The 16,142-nt window shown below is 52.6% G+C and overlaps 1 protein-coding gene and 1 long non-coding RNA gene across 8 annotated transcripts in view; one reads left to right on the plus strand and one right to left on the minus strand.

The window, feature by feature from the left end:
- Positions 1-1,221: 1,221 nt before the first annotated feature.
- The window catches only part of LOC110598614 (uncharacterized), a 41,676-nt gene continuing 26,755 nt past the window's right edge, over positions 1,222-16,142 (minus strand). Inside the window, exons 6-7 of the long non-coding RNA XR_013423539.1 lie at positions 3,343-14,999; positions 1,222-2,608 (exon numbers count right to left, since the gene is read on the minus strand). This is a non-coding gene — a long non-coding RNA (uncharacterized LOC110598614). The remainder of the gene's footprint in view (positions 2,609-3,342; positions 15,000-16,142) is intronic.
- The window catches only part of Arhgef7 (Rho guanine nucleotide exchange factor 7), a 130,123-nt gene continuing 127,308 nt past the window's right edge, over positions 13,328-16,142 (plus strand). For all 7 annotated transcript variants that reach the window (XR_013423536.1, XR_013423537.1, XM_078016342.1 and 4 more), the window contains exon 1: positions 13,328-13,492. Coding sequence is in view for 5 of the 7 variants with exons in the window: in XM_078016342.1 (XP_077872468.1) it covers positions 13,328-13,492 (165 nt within the window). In the remaining 2 variants the exon portion in view is untranslated. The remainder of the gene's footprint in view (positions 13,493-16,142) is intronic.

Below are 16,142 nucleotides of genomic sequence, written 5' to 3' on the forward strand. Positions count from 1 at the left end.
AGGTGAAGTGGCCCCAGTGCCTCATCCTAGCAATCTCCCCAGAACCATTTTTCATATGTAACTCTCGATAATAAAATTGGCATGCTGCACTGTTTTATCAATCATGCACTGGTAAAAGTTAAAAAAGCACAGCCTAGAATAAGTGCTTCTGACACTCGGAGCTTTATGATCACACCTAAAACGTACATGTTTCTACTTACATATGTATTTTGGCTGCAGAGAAGTATGCTAGAGTCATCACACTTCAGGAACGAAAGTACGTTACATCAAGATCCATTCCATGGAAAAAGTATATTAAAATACAGTTTTAAGGGGAAAAGCAGAATGTGAAATTCAGACTTTTTAGAAGGCCTTGTCTGCATTACTAAATGGGTGAGGGTGCTACAAGATTTTCATGGCATACAGATTCCGTTGGGTACAAAGAAATGATGTGAGCTTCAGTCAATGCCTTTACTACACTCAGATTATATCCTTTGCCACCATTTTAACTTATGATGAAATTTTAAGTGTCAATTTAAAACCATGCAGGCTACAACACCCCACCACCACCTGCTCCAGCTCATAGGTATTTGTGGCTGTCTTTGGGCATTTGGCAGGCAGGCAGCAAAACTCCAGGCAGACCTGCTCTCTGGAGTGCAAGAGCTCCAAACGCCCTCAAGTAACTTCCCAGGTGGCTCCCAGCCTCAGGGTGGCTGCCAAGGCAGCTGTGGAGGGTGTGTTTTGTGGTTTTAGTAGGTTATCTTGAGCACAGAGCACCACACACTATCAGGATGTAAAATATACAGATACATTGGGAGTGATTTTAGAGTGTCAATGTAAATAAGTAAAGGATCTCATTCAGTCTATGACCCTGGGGTTGCCAGTGAACTCCTGATGTAAGAATGAGCTGCACATCTTCACTTGGTGCATCCTTTCATGTTGGTCCTTTTTGCTGCTGACCAAAATACCTGACAAGAACAACTTGGAGGAGAAAAAATTTGCTTTGGCTCACAGTTTCAGAGGTCTCAGTCCACAGACGGCCAACTCCATGGCTGTGGCCCGGGTGAGGCTGTGCGTCGAGGCGGAAGGGCGTGGGGAAGGATGGCTACTCAGTCCAGGCAGCGGGAAGCAGAGAGAAGGGAGAAGGGGCCACAGGAAGATGCCCTTCCAGGGCTCCCCACAGTGTCCCATCTCCTGCAGCCCTGCCCCACCCACCCAGTTACCGCCCAGAGTCCATCCAAACTGGGAGGTATTGATTAGGTCATGGCTCCTCACGGTCCAATCATTTCACCTCGGAACATTCCTGCATTAACAGGAGATTTTGGGGACACCTCACATCCAAACCAGAACACCTGGTTTGCCCGGTGGCTTGTCCTTCTGCTGTCTGATGTGCAGGGCAGCCTGGCACTTGCTCATCCTGCTGGTGTGGAATCCTGGGGCCGTCCTAAGCGTGACCTGTAAGTCGGTATGACGTGAGCCCACAGCGGCTCTGCTGCACCTGGCCCATGTGGAATGCAGCACACGCCCCTCGAGGCTGCAGCCATCCCTGCTTGCCCCTCCACCTGCGCTCCAAAACACCAACCTGAAGGGGGGGACCCGGGAGTGGCCGCCCGTCTGAGCTCATGCTGTCTGTGATTCCCCAGGAAGGACTCGGCCCTGGTCCTCTCAGCAGGGAGACACCAGACTCTGGACAGGAAAGGGCTGATGCCATTTTGACCTCCAGATTTTCTAGTAACTGAAGCCAGGCCAATGTCCAGCTGAGAGGAGGAGCTGTAGGAGGTGGCAGTTTCAGTCCAAGGACGACAGAGTGCAGGAGCGTTTGGATCTGGAAGCCCATCGCATGGGAGATTGGGGGTGGGCTGGATTGTGTCTCTCAACCCCAGCATGACTGCGTTTGGAGGTGCTTAAAATTAAGGTGGGTGATTAAGGTGAAAGCCATAAAGGTGGGTCCTAATCCCATAGAATCGACCACATACAAGAAGACCGCTGCCAGGACACCAGGAGAAGGCAGCTGTCTGCCCTAGCAGGACCCAACCACGCGGGCACTGGACTTCCAGCCTCCAGAAGAGTGAGAAATCAAGGTGTGTTGTTGAAGCCACTTGCTCTGTGGTGTGTCATGGTGGCCCTAGACCACTAACCCAGTGGTAACTTATTTGTGGAAATGTTGTTTTGAAGTCTGCATCTAAATTTTGCAGGACTAGACACAGCAGCTCGGCAGTGAATAGGAAGGGGTGGGCTCAAATGAGTCAAACCTGCCAGGGACGGGGTAGGAATAAGGTGGCCCTTTGGACTTGGCTGGAAGCGCACGGTGGGTGTGGCCACTAGCCCCTGAAGTCCCCCTGCCAGCACCCCTGCAAGAGTCCTGACAGCACGGGGGTCCCTGCGAGTCTCACGCCCTGGAGTCCAAGCTGACTTCTTGCTCTGTGGGCTCCACTTTCCAGCTGCAGGTGTTTTATCCGAGCGTCCTATTTACAGAGCAGTGGCCGGTCTATTAACAAGCTGACTCGGTGGGATAAAGCAGACACAGCAGCCTTATTCTTTCTCACCCAGCCCTTTGAAGCCGAGCTGCCATCCTTCTTCACAGGCACCCAGAAGTGCTCAGGAGATCTAGGGCAGGAGCCGGGCCTTCCTGGTCGTTGTCAGGTGTTAACAAAGCAACACAGTTGTTAGGTACAAAAAAACCCCAGGCCAGGCTAATATTAAACCTTCACACTCTTATTTAGCATTGAGCCTCTCTCCTCTCCCAGCTCTGTCCCAGCCTGGACTCGGGACTGGGGTGGGGTAGGGGTGGGACAGGTTGGGCCTCTTCACTCTCCGCCCTCCATGCAGCCTCTGACTCCACCCCAGGGGACAGGAAGGGCACAGGTGAGGAAGGAAAGTTCTGCACCTAGCACTGGTGCCTTCTTCCAAGCCAGGTGCTTTCTTAGCTGTGGGTGTCCCTGAGGGACCTGCCACCAAGTGGCCCTGAAGCTCCCAAAGCCCCCAAGCAGCACTGGAAATTCCCTGACTCTGCTTTTGAAGTCCAACCCCTCTCCCGATGTCCACATCAGAAGTGGTTCCAGCCTGGATTCCCCTACAGGGCCCTGTCCAGCCTGGGGCACAGGAACACTCCTGCCCCACTGTACCCAGGGTGTGAGTGCCCCCACACTGACCCAGGGATCGGCCTGGGGCTCTTGGCTGGGTGAGGCCAAGTGCCAGCCCCTGGTTGTGGAGGAAATGTGGGGAGGACAGTCACTGTGCCACTCTGAAGGATGCTCTCTCCCTCTCCCCAGCTCCCTCATTCAACCTGGAGGAGGGGAACTGGTGAGGCTGGCACCCCCCCGCACCTTGTTTCAGACTGTGGGGTCCCGAGGTATGACTTACAGCGCTGCAACTCAGGCGGGAGGAGGCCTGTAACCTGAGGCAGGTGCCTTGCACCGAGGAAGGGGCAGCTGGAGTAGCTCCACCAGCTGGCCAGAAGTCCTGAGGACAGTCCACCTCCCCGCAGAGGCAGCAACAGGATCCCTGTGAAACTGTGAGATCCGGCTGCACGTGTGGATATCGCCTGAGGCGCCACTCTCCCTCTGGCATGCTCTGCCAGCTCCAGCCTGGTTGCGAGGGCACCCGACGCTCCAGAGGGGCCATCCTGCCTTCTATGGCTTTGTCTGCATCACATGCATCTCAGTGGACAGTCCAGCCTGGAAAAAATGAACCCCATAAAGATATTTTCCCAATTTCCATTAGCTCTGGGCTTGAAACGGCTCTTCACCCTCCTCTGTGAATGTGCCCAGGCTCACTGAACCTCCTTCGGGCTCCTTCGGGGACATCTGAGCATGGACAGGTCCCTGGGCAAGAGAATGCCCTTGCCAGTGGGAAGCAGGGTGGGCGCTGGCTTCCTCCGCCCTTTTGTGGCACCGCCTCCCCTCCCCTGTGTCCAGAGCACAGCAGGCTCCTCTTGCCGCATTCTCAAGGCATGATGGGAGCCTGAGCTGTGGTGACTCCTGAGCTGTCCCAGGAGTAAAGCACTGAGGCAGAGAAAGAGCAGCTGCCTCTGGTTGCTGCTGCCAAGGGAATGCCTGACACGGGATGACTTACAAAGAACAAATGGATGATGGCACTCTTCTGGGCGCTGAGAAGTCTGAGGTCAAGGGCTGACCTGCTGTGTCTGCATGGCAGAAGGCGGGGAGCAGAGGCAAAGGGACGGGACTCACGCTTTACTACTTGAGTTGGGCCATGGGAGGGGCCCCAGGCCTGACTTTCCTCCCACTCCCAACACCGTGACCTTGTCAGTTGAACTTCAAGGCACGTTTTGAAGGGGATAGACATTCAGACCATAGAATCTGTGCAGAAACGTTTGTGAAGGATAAAGGAAAATGCTTACCGTGGTTATATCTGGGAGAGGAAGGAAGGAGGAAGACTTGAAATTTTTATAATCTGTTCTTCAGAATAGCTTGGGTGTCCTGGTCTGTGGGCCACGGAATCAGGGATGACCTGTGGAGGGCTGGCAGGGATGCTGTGCCATTCTCAGTGCCCCTGGCTCTTGGCCTGGGCTTGGGGCAGCTCTGCTTCTCCCTTCTCCTTTGCCTGAGACGCCATTCTCTTTCTCCTTCCTTTGCCTGGTGACTTTTCTCATGAGCCACATATTCTTGACTTCTAATTTCCCTTGCAACCCTCCTTGGCTCGTTGCATGGAAGCCACCTCCTCTTGCCTGGTGTCCTCACTTTATGTTCCTTGATGAGTCGGGGTCCCGTCAGGAAAACAGAAGCCACATTGGTAGTTTTAGCAGACAGAATTTAACCCAAGGAAGGGGTCGATCAATACACGGTGTTGGAGGGCCACAAAGCAGAGGGGTTTGCGATTACACAGAGGTGACCAGCAGGACACAGCTGTCAGCAGGGGATGGGGGTGGGCCATCAGACTTCAGGGGAGGGCAGACCTCTGAGGCCTGGGGCCCTAGCCCTGGGAGAGGGGACTGCCAGGTGCTGGCAACCCTGGAGTCTGGAGGATGCCACCTAGTTGTGGGGCTCAGACCTTGGGAGAGGGGGCTGCCCAGCTGGTGCTGAAGGCTCTGGGGGCTTCGGGGCTTGCTTCCAGGGAGTTAGGAAACACTGAAGACCACCGTGAGGGCCCTGGCAGTGGACGGTTGGCAGGGCCACCCATGCACATGGAGGGAGCATGTCTCTTCTCCCTGCTCAGCTTCTGGTCCCACTCTGGGTGCCCAGTCTTGGTGGCATATAACTGGAAGCCAGCCAGGAAGGAGAACAGAGGGGGCAGGGGCCGTCCCAACAGAGTGTGGAAGGCTGGGTTGGGAGCTGAGAGCTGATGGTGCTGGAACAGACGTGAGCCTCTTCTGGGGAGTTTCCTTGTTCTTACTGAATGTGCAGGGTAAAGAGCAGCACCACCACATCCTGGGAAAGGCTGGGTCTCCAGCCTCCATGGCAGCCCCAGATGCACCTGCACACCAAGAAGCAAATGCTCCTTCTCAGTGCCCTGACGTGGCACTTCCCTGTGCTGGTCATGGTCCCCTCTGATCTTTTCTGCTGTAGATAGTTCCGGTCTTAGTTCATACACTTCACATTCTTCACACTTCTAATCTTGCTGATCTCACATGATCCATAGAGCTACTGCTTGAGCCCACCACGCTCTTTCCTTGTGGAGAGTTTCCACTGTCCAACGTTAAGATGTCATGCCGGGCTGCGAAGTCGCTCAGTGGGAGAGCCCTGGCCTAGCTTGTTCAGCCTGGGCTCCGTCCTAACACTGCCCTAGCCTCATCAATCAACCAATCAAATCATGCTGTTGGGAAAACACTGCGCCTGTCACTTTTCTTCATTTGGAGCACTCCTCAACCCAGGGCCTTGATTCTGCCTCACTGTTGGCCTCCTGCGGCCCTGGCACCCGGCCTGGCAGCTCACGAGCACCACCTCCTCCCAGCACCTTTCCTCTTTGCCTTTCTGTCATTCTGAATCCTTATAATTGATAACTTTCCATGGTCATTCTACCCTTCATTTTCTTAGCTCTTCTTTGAACCCACAGTTTCACTTTCTTGACTTCATCTCTGCCTGGTTTCCTGCCCCACCCCGCTCCGAGTGGCTCTGTGGGGAGTAGGACTTCCTCCCAGGTGGAAGGAAATCTAGTACTTGAACAAGCCCATGAAGCATGCAGAGCCCATTTCTTAAGGGACTTCTGTATTTTCATTAAGTTGTGGTTTCTAAAATTGGACTCCAATTAATCAAAGCCATAATTCATTTGATGAGCCTTTTTATTTTTTATTTTTAGAAATAAGTCAAAGAGCAGAAACTGTACAATTAAACACGTTTCCCGTTGGAAGTGAATTTGCAACAGTGAATGAAGTCGTTCACAGAGCAAGGCTTCCACAGAGGGTTGACCTGGCTTCTCCCTGTGCACAGGGTGGCAGCAGCTCTGTCACCAGGCGGTCACCTGCTGGCATCCAATTCTATTTCAAAAAGTACTTTTTGATAATTCTAAGTTTTGCATGAAGTGCAAGTAAAAAAAAAATAGTGTTTTAAAAGAAAACTCAAAGCACTACCTATTTTTAAGACAATGTTTATCTAGGGCTTGACCACAGAAGGACAAGTCTCTTTCCCTGTCCTTGATTCCTACCTTGGCTATTTCACACCTTGGCCAGGGCTCAGCCCTCACAGGCATCCTCAGGTAGAGTCTCCTCAACGCAGGACACACACAGGTGAGCAATGACATAGCCACCTACACACCCACCCACCCACAACTTATATATAGCTGGAGAAAGAACGGAGACAGAGAGGTCAATTATGATTTAAATTGCTTAAGAATGTGCAATAGGAGTGCTAAATAGAAACTTCTGGAAAAGAGGGGATATTCTACAAGAGGAATTCTAACATGATTTAAAATAACTAAACTCTTGAAAAAATGTAGGAATTTAGGGTGAAGAAAATAGGGGGAGCCAAAGCCCTTCATTGCCCAGCTAGGCTGTGAAGCAGGGATGGGCCGGTGGCAGGACAAGACAGCCTTCTGAAGGCCCATCTTGCTGGTGGCTGTGTGCTGCCAGAAGACGGCAAGCCCAGGGGGGGAGGAAGCACCACGAGGCCCCCTGGACAGTGGAGAAACACAAGCAGAGATGACCACACGATCCTTGCAAAGTTAGGATGTGCTCTCCAAGTTTTAACGGAAGGTCCAACAAGTGGGAGGAAGAGAAGTTTGAACAACTCAACAAGAATATTGTAAGGAAAGTAGAAAACAATGATGCAAAAACAAATAATAACTTATTTAAAATAAGAAGGATGGAATGAAGTGTGGCAGTCAGTACACTAAATGTTGGTGGATGTATTTTGCTCTAAAAAGATACACTGTCAAATGGGCATAAAGTAGCCCCAATTCATGCTATTTACATCACCAAACTTAGGGTAATGAAGAAAGGTTGAATATTAGCCTTTGGGCAAAGAGATGTCAGGTAAACACTAGCAAAAAAGAAATGGGAATGAAAAAATATTATCAAATGAGCTGAAGATTGAAGAAGCAGGACCAAAGAAAGCTGTGAATTGATTGAAGGCATAATGTATGAAAAAGATAGAGAAGTTCTCAATCAAGCTGTGCATTTGGTATCATGGATACATTCCTAACACCATGTGGAATTGAAGGGAAATTTGATTTTAAAATATGTCTTTGTGGATTGACAGATCTAGCAGATAAAAAAAGGTGGAGGCAGAAAGGATCAGGAAGCTGGGTGGGTGGAGCGCACTCTGAAGCACAGATCCCTCCAGGGGGCCCCTGTGGTAGTGGAACTTCACGAATCTATCCTGGGACGGGATTCAGAAAGCCACAGGCACACCAAGGCAAGGAAACACAGGTAAAAATCCAAACAGTGTCTTTAGCTTGCTTAGTAATGTTGAACTAACTTCAGTGTACTTGATCTGAAAAATGCCCTGGTTTTGTGGGTGGTTGTCACTGAGGGGGGGTGGGTGTTCAGCACAAAGAAACGATACTTTTTAAAAACAGTTTAATAGTATTTCAGAACAAAAAGTTTTTAAAGGAAGCACAGAAACTTGCATACTGTGAATACATATTTTCCTGAGCAGAGTATATGCATTCTTTTATGTGCTCATGGGCCATTTAAAATCTTAGCAAAGCTTAGAAAGCAGGAATTTATGAGCTCAATTGCCTAATCAGAATCCAAGGTCAACAAAGTTTCAATTTCTTGGCAAGTAAGACATATCTTCCTATATATAAAGATTTGGTTAAAGTAAACAACCAAAAGAGAAATTATAAATCCCTTTGGATGCAGTGAAACAGAACACAGGACTCTGCTTTCTAATAAAACTCATGGGGCGCACTGGGAAGGAAGAGTGAGGGGTTCCGCATCCCGGAGGTGAGTGGAGCACGATCCGGAAGGGATGGGCCTGAGAGTTTGCCCTGCCCGAGCTGATCCCCAGCAGCATCTCTGTGGCTGCCTGCAGGAGACTGAGACCTGGACCAGGGATGAGGCTCTCACTGCTCACCGCTGTGCAGGCAGCAGCAGCTTCCTACTGGAGCCCCTTCTCCTGAGCCCCACGGAGGCCAGGCAGAGGGCCAGGTGGAGGCTGCAGGCCCGGTGGCCTTGTGCCCCGGCCGAGGGCCTTAGGAAATCCCAGCCTTTCGAGGGACTGCAGGCAAGCCTGCCCAGACTTTATCTCACACGGGGCCATCGTTTTAAATGTGCCGGTCAGCAAGAAAATTGCCCTCTGTCTGGGCGGGGAGAAATATCTGTATCATTCAAGGCTTTTTGCTATAAAACATGTTGAAAGGAGAGTCTGGGATGAAATCTGTAGCACCTCTGTGAGATATTCAGAAATGCTAGGGACTCCCCAGAAACGGTCCCCCAATACGAGGAGAGAACCTGGGAGAGGAAGTAACAAATTGAAAGGCATCAAGTGTGTTCTTCAGACGCCATGAATCCATAACAGTACTTCCATAGCCACTGGTCTGCCTGGTAGCATGCTGCAGCACCAACTCCCTGTGCTGAAAACTGGTACACGGCAGAAAACACGTGAGCCTTTATTTGCCTTTGCTGTAGGAACTCGGTGCCCGTGTCCCAGGTAGGGGAAGAGGACAGTGCCTCTTCTAGACCCCCGCTGATGACTGACAGAGGGACTGTCAAGACTGGGCGAGCCCAAGAGAAACACAGAGTCTCGGAGGAATGGGGAGGGCTGCTGAAGATGGCGACGGCAGGGTCCACAGGGACAGATGGAGGGCAACACCAGAGCCCCAGAGAGGTCCTGGCACTGCACCTGAGTGGAGCCAGAGGGAGCTCGGCTTCCCCCCTCTCACAAGGCAGGGCCCTGGTGACTCCCCACATTGTCTGTGAATTAAATTGTGTCCCCCAAAAGATACGTTCAGGTCCCGAGTCTCAGCACTCATGGACGGGACTTTATTCGGAAGAAGGTCTTTGCAGATGTGCGCAAGAAGAGGCCGTCCTGGGTGAGGTGGGTGGGCCCCAACCCAGCAGCTGGTGTCCCCGTTAGAAAGGGAAGATGGGACATGGACACAAAATGGGAGGGCGTGTGAGGACAGAGTATTGAGGTTGGAGAAGGCGCCCCAAGGACTGCGCCCACCAGAATTCCCTCAGCCTCCCGCAGGGACAGCCCTGCGACCCTGCATGCAGACGACCCTGCGTGCAGATGCTGCTCCTGGACTGTGAGAGCATACACCTCTGCTGCTTGGACCACCCAGGATGTGAGGTTGTCAGCAGCCCAGGAACAAGGCAGGGTCCAGTGGGACTGCACCCCCCAGGCGGCTGCCACTTGACAACTGCAGCTGCACCTGGCCTCCTCCTCCTCCAAGCGCCTGGTGACTGCCTCCCCACAAGTAGTCCACCTGACCCCCGTAGAGAGTCTGCTTTCAGGCCCCGAACCACAGCAGTGGGACAGAAGGAACCAAGGAAGCAGATGCCCAGGAAGAGACTCTGAACACACACCTCTTGCCAGCCAGATGGCATGGCCACAGGATGCAGTGTCCATCATGGTTCTCCACAGAAACAAGACCAAGGAGATATCCAACAATAGGCAGGGCCTCTCAGCCCTCGCCTTGTCTGTGGCATGCGCACTGTCCGCACGCGGGTACCTTCATGAGAGGAGTAGGGAGCTGGCAAGGCCTCCAGCTTCAGCCTGGAGGTCCACCGCCCCAGCTGAACCGCCCTCCCTTAGGGCGGAGGGGAGATTAGGCCTCTCATTCTGTTCAGGCCTTCAGCGGATTGGGTGAGGCCCACCACCCAGGAGACATCTGCCTAGTCCAACCTTCATCTCACCTGAAAGCACCCTCCGGCACCTAGGGGTGTTTAGCCAAGCACCTGGGGGCCCACTGGTCCAGTCAGGCTGACATGGAACATGACCCCTGCAGCTGGCATTGCTGTGTCAGGCCAGGTGGCAACACTCCTCCACAATGACTGTGACTCTCACCTGTGGGGAACTAGAACGAGGAGCAGGTGCCCTGGACGCCCTGGCTCCTGAAACAACCCCAGTGCTGAAGCAGAGTTATCACCTGGGGAGGGCCTTGCCGCGGGATGCCCTCTCATCTGGCGACTCTGAGACCTGCTCCACTTGCTTCCGTGAGCTCCCCAAGGGAGTGGATTGCTCATTTACACACCCTGTGTCCACCCCATCTGCTTCTCTCCCCATCTCCATGGACCTTCCTGAGGTCTCCCCCCAGTGACCCAGTTGCATCTAAGTTGTTGGCTTAGGACCTGCTTCTGGGGGACCCTAACTAGCAAGTGCCCAATTGCTGTGTTTCATGTATCCTAGGGTGGCAAAACATTTTCTGATCCTGTGCAGTTTGTAAGCCGTATATGTTTATAAGCTATGTTTTCCTGCTTGTATCTTTAATTTCTAGCAAATGCTAAATGACCTTATTTATCCCAAATAAATGGCACACTTTTTCATGAGATGAGAACCTCCAATGATGTACAGTAGTTGCAATGAGCCCCATAGAATGGTTTTCCTCTTGCATTTGTCAATCTAGTTGATGGGCCCATTTGAAAAAAAAAAAAAGCCATTTTGATAGGAGTCATTATGACACAGCCCAGGCCAGTGTCCACATGGCTGTGCAGCTTGAGGTTGAAGTGAATTCTAACATGTTTTCATGTGACCATGCAGGGTCCCACACAAACTGAGTGGCATGGCTCCACTGGATAGTTGGGAGGTACTGGCAGCTGAGTTTGTGGGGATACCCTAACTATGACATGGGCGTGGTTAACAGCCACTGACAACAGCCATGCTGGGTGTGACCCAGAATCCTCTTGGGGAAATGAGGGAACCAAACAAGGCTTTCCCTGAAAGCTGCTCCACATCCCTTTAGGTCAGCCAAACTAAAAAACAAAACAAAACAAAAATGCAACCAGTAACCGTAAAGCATTTAAAAGTTCAGGGACTCCAGACAAGAAGCCTGGCTAATAATCCTTGGTCTGGGAGTCTCCTGACAATTGGCTCCCAGGTTCATCTGTCCTGAGGCTACTTCCTGGGGATGGATGGTGTCTGTAGGGCCATTGATTGAATCAATTTGAATCTCACTTTTTTTTACTTGATTATAATAGAATCTGAAACTGTAATGAGTATATTCTGAATTATTTTGCAAATAATCAGCTAATAAGAGTAAATAAGAATCTCAATGGACAACTACCTGTGGGCTGAGAACTTTCATGGATAAAGACTCTCTAGGAACAAAATTGGACGTAGTTTCAATTGCACTACTGTTTGCTGGGAAGCTGGATGGAAAAGGTGGGTATTCCGATTCTGGAGGAGGAGCCACGGTCTGCATTCCAACTCACCACTTGTGTGTTACCAGTAAAATGGGCACAAGGAGCTACTTCACACCGCCATTCTGAGGACGAGCAGAACCGCGCAGGCAGAGAGCACTTCTCAGACAGCAGGGGCTTCTTTGGCAACTGCAGCTGTTCTCAATGGCAGCTGTTCCCACAGAATAGCTTGCCCTCCTGATTCAGAATTCATACTGCTATTTGAATTTTGTGTTTGTATTTGGAAAGAAAATTTAACCACTTAACTGGGGGAAGCTGGAATTAAATGCAATTAACGATTGCCATCACATACACTGGGAGGAGTCAGAGGAAGAGGAGTGCGCCTCTTTAATTTGGAATCTTTATAGATTTCTAGCCTTTGTCATTACACGGATTCGTATTCGTGCCTGGCACATGGTAAGATCTCATAGGTGATCACAAATGTTATTTTAAACTGCCGCGGAAATCACAGCAAGCCAAGGCGAAGGCGCGGCCGGTGGTTGATGTAAACGGAAACACACGTCCTTTGAGAGGGGTCTCCGTCCTTCTTCACACAGGAGTAAGGTCACTAGTTGTTGGAAGAAGCTTGCTCGTCACGCGACAGTCGGCCGCCCGAGTTCCGTGGGGTCTGCGTTGGCTGCCGGGCGCCACGGAGGACGCCACCCAGCGCCGGTCGGTCTAACTGCGCCGCTCTCCTCCCTCGCGCTGCGCACAGACCCACTTAGGCTGTGCTATTTTCTTGACCTTGCCCCAACAGGCTTTGAAACGTCACCACCAATTTAACGCGGAGCCACGCCAGGCTTCTAGCCGATGGCCCCAGCTGGCCGAGCCACCCGCTTCCGCCAGCTGAGGTCTCCGCCGCGTCCACCGCCCCCCGGCAGGGGGCCCTCGAGCCGCCCGCCGCGCCGCGCTCTGGCGCCCACGTCCCCCAGGGCTCGCAGCGCCTCAGGAAAATCAATTCCTGCCCAAATTAGACCCATCTGGTTACAGATTTAATTAGCATTTGGCTCCGTCATTACTGGCTTGCAAGGTAGCGAGACACAAACGTCTGGCTTTCAGCACCGCCCCCACCCCGAAATAGGACTGGCAGAAATAAAAAGAGCATTCTGGGAAGTACTTAATAATGCGAACCTCTTGCTCGGAATATAAACAAAGGGCGCAGAGTCCCTGGCGGGCGCGGCTGCTAGGCGGCTCGGCCGGGCTGCGCAGGTGAGCGCGGGGCGCACCCAGCCTGCGCCGTGCGCCCGGGCCTGGCGCGGAGCTGCGCGGGGCTGCGCGGGGCGCGCGCGGGCGGGCGGCCGCGTCTTTCTTCTCCCGGCGGTGATGTCATCGGGCGACGGCGGCCGCGGCCGGGGGGCGGCGGCGGGGGCGGCGCCCGGCGCCCGCAGGTTCCTGTGCATCTAATGAAAAGGCACTTGACAGCGGGCCAGGGCGCGCGGAGCGAGCGGAGCCGAGCCGGACCTGCTGGGCCGGCCGAGCCAATCGCCGGCGCCCAGCGCCCCATGGGCGCGGAGGCGGCGGGGGCGGGGGCGGCCGCGGGCCGGGCCGCCGCTCCGAGGTGAACGGCGCGCGCGGGCCCCCTCCCTGCGCCCTGCCCGAGCCGCCGCAGCGATGAATTCCGCCGAGCAGACCGTTACGTGGCTCATCACCCTGGGGGTGCTAGAGTCGCCCAAGAAAACCATCTCCGACCCAGAGGGCTTTTTGCAGGCGTCGCTGAAGGATGGGGTGGTCCTCTGCAGGCTGCTGGAGCGCCTGCTCCCCGGGACCATCGAGAAAGTAAGTGCCCCCAGCCCGGTCGGGCCCGGCCCGCGTCCCCGGCCCCGCGCGGCCCGCGATGCGCGCAGGAGCACCTGGCGCGTCCCCGGCCCCGCGCGCCCTCCTTTGTGCGCGGACCGGGCGGCGCGGCGGGCGCGGGGACGGGTGGCGGGAGCTCGGGGGGCGCCATTGTGTGCGGGGCGGGCTGGGTCGGGGGAGGGGCCGGCCTCCCGGGGGGACGCGGGGGGTCGGGGTCGGGGGAAGGAGAGTGCTCTGCCTGCGGAGAAGAGGGGGTTCTGCTCCGCCCTGACGTTGAGTTGCTCCATGGCGCTGGGTGGTCGGCTTTGCTCGCTGGCGGCGACCGGTCGCAAAACCTTGTTCCAGCGCGCGCAGCTTCCCGAGATGGCTTTGTTCGAACGATTTTCGTCGGTGGCATTGCAGGGGGCTCTCGCCCTTCGGTCAATGGGCCCGCTGCTGTGCGCGTTTAAAAGGCGCAGCCATCGTCGCCCAGGGCTGGGCTGCGAAGCCACTTACTACTTTCCCCACCGAGGATTCCGCTCGCACCCAGGCCGGCGCGGTGGCACGCCGGGATTCAAAGCCCTGCCTTCTCCGGGGCTGGCTTAGAATCCCAGACTCGTCTCGACTTCACGGCGATCTGAGCGGACTGCTCCGCTGGTGGTTCCCCTGCGGCTGGCCGGAGCGTGAACCTTGACCCGCGTCTGCCAGCGATGAAAGTTTTCATCTCCCACAGGAGCAGGGCGAGGGGATGGGACCAGCTTCTGAGAACCACGCGCCCAAATACGTCAAAAATACTGAGGTCTTGCCTCTAATTTTTTTTGGCCAATATACAATTTTAAAAATAAGATCAACAATTATTTAAAGGGCATTAAAGTATACAATTTCAAGCATACCATAATTAGAAAGAACTGTTGCATTTTTAACGGGATGTATTGACCCCCAGGCAGGATGACAGTTTGTTAAAAGGTTAAGTGATTTGAAAAAGTAATTTTATTCATGTTTGCATGTTATGGTGCTAGATTTAAAATTAGGCCAGAAAACATGTTATTTTAACATGAATTTGCTGTGCATACTAGTTTTAGGTATTTTTCTGACTTGGAACATATTTATGAAAACAGAATCTGCATTTTAGAATAAACAACTGCCTTGCATAAAATAGGAATGTTGCTTGTAAGTGAAACTTAAATGATGATTTAAGATGGGCTGAGGAGCGGATGTAACTTTCAAGGCACTCAGAGCACTGTTGTCATCTGGATATTGGTACCTCTGATAATAAAGGACAGATGTTGAAAAGCTAACTTTACCAAAATAGACTAAAATATGCTGTTCCATTTCTAAAGAGTGAAGCTTTAAGCAACTTCATGAGCTGTGTTGATAAAAATGTGGCCCTCAAAACATGATGTCGTTTGGCATATTCACTGCCTTAATATATTGATTGGCAGACTTCAATAATTTTCTTTTTTAACTTTTGGAAAGATTTTCTTAGAAAAATGTAGCATTCTTTTCATCTCTAAAACAACAAAGACAGAAATGAATAAAATGTTTAGTTTGAAGCATCTGGATTGGAACATGGCATATTCTGAAACTACAGTTGCATGGAAATTTCTTAGGTTGAAGCCATTGTTTTGTTCTCGTGAGCCCTGATTGGTTTGTTTTAAACTGACTCTATCACAATGAAAGTTTAAGGTAAAGGCACCAATTATGGATAGAGTTACTGGCTCTCTGGTTCAAAGATAGGTTTTGGGAATGAAATATTAGCCATTTTCTGCCTCTGAACTCTGAGTTTCAGAACTCTCCCTTTCCTAAGAATTGCTTTTTTGTGTGCTTACACATGTTTGCACACAACAGTATGTGCCACAAAGCACACATGAAGCCGGATGGCTTTTACTCGAATGTGGAAATGTGAGTCCGAGGCTGTTTTCCCTTAAACAGGAACAGTTGGCGACTGAATGTCCCGTGGAATTGGAAGGGGGGCCCCAGTTGCTGGGCAGTGGTGAGCAGCCTGTGACTTCAGTTGTGCAAGCTTACAGCCTAAGGCCAGCCCTGAGCCTGGGAGTAAGCACAGGCTGAAGAGGCTTTCCTTGTGTGCATGTTTCTCCCATTGGTCGGTGTGCTTCAGAGCAGGGTGGGTGGAGGGGAGAGGACATTCACTGGACTCCTGCTCATTTAGAGCCTTGGGTTCAGGTTCCCCTGATGCAGTTCCTCCACTTTTCTTTCAGGGTAGAGTGGAGCCAGAGAGAGAGGGACTTGTAAGCGTCCCCTGAGCACTTTGCGTTATTGCCAGCGTGTTCTTCCCAGTGCTCCTGTATGCACTCTTGCCCTTGGGTTTCCCGGGGCCAGGCTGGCTCCCTACACCCTGTTCTGAAACACTGAGGCCAAGATGCCCTGAGCCCGGGCAGCACAGTTCTCACAAGCACACACCGTGCACATCTCTAGATGATCTAGCCCAAGGAGGGGGAACCTCGAGGGGGTCTTTTAGAGGACGGAAGTGACTGGGAGCTTAATAAACACATGTTAACGAGACAGTCTAATTCTCCCTCTGAGTGCAGCAGTGGCCACTTCACCACACACAACTCCAGGGATGTGGCTCTTTCTGTGTCCCAGGAAAGGAGAGCACAGAAGCTCTGTGGAACCCATGCAGTGTGCTCCCCAG

This window comes from Ictidomys tridecemlineatus, chromosome 6 (genome assembly GCF_052094955.1).
Source record: "Ictidomys tridecemlineatus isolate mIctTri1 chromosome 6, mIctTri1.hap1, whole genome shotgun sequence".
NCBI classification, from domain to species: domain Eukaryota; kingdom Metazoa; phylum Chordata; class Mammalia; order Rodentia; family Sciuridae; genus Ictidomys; species Ictidomys tridecemlineatus.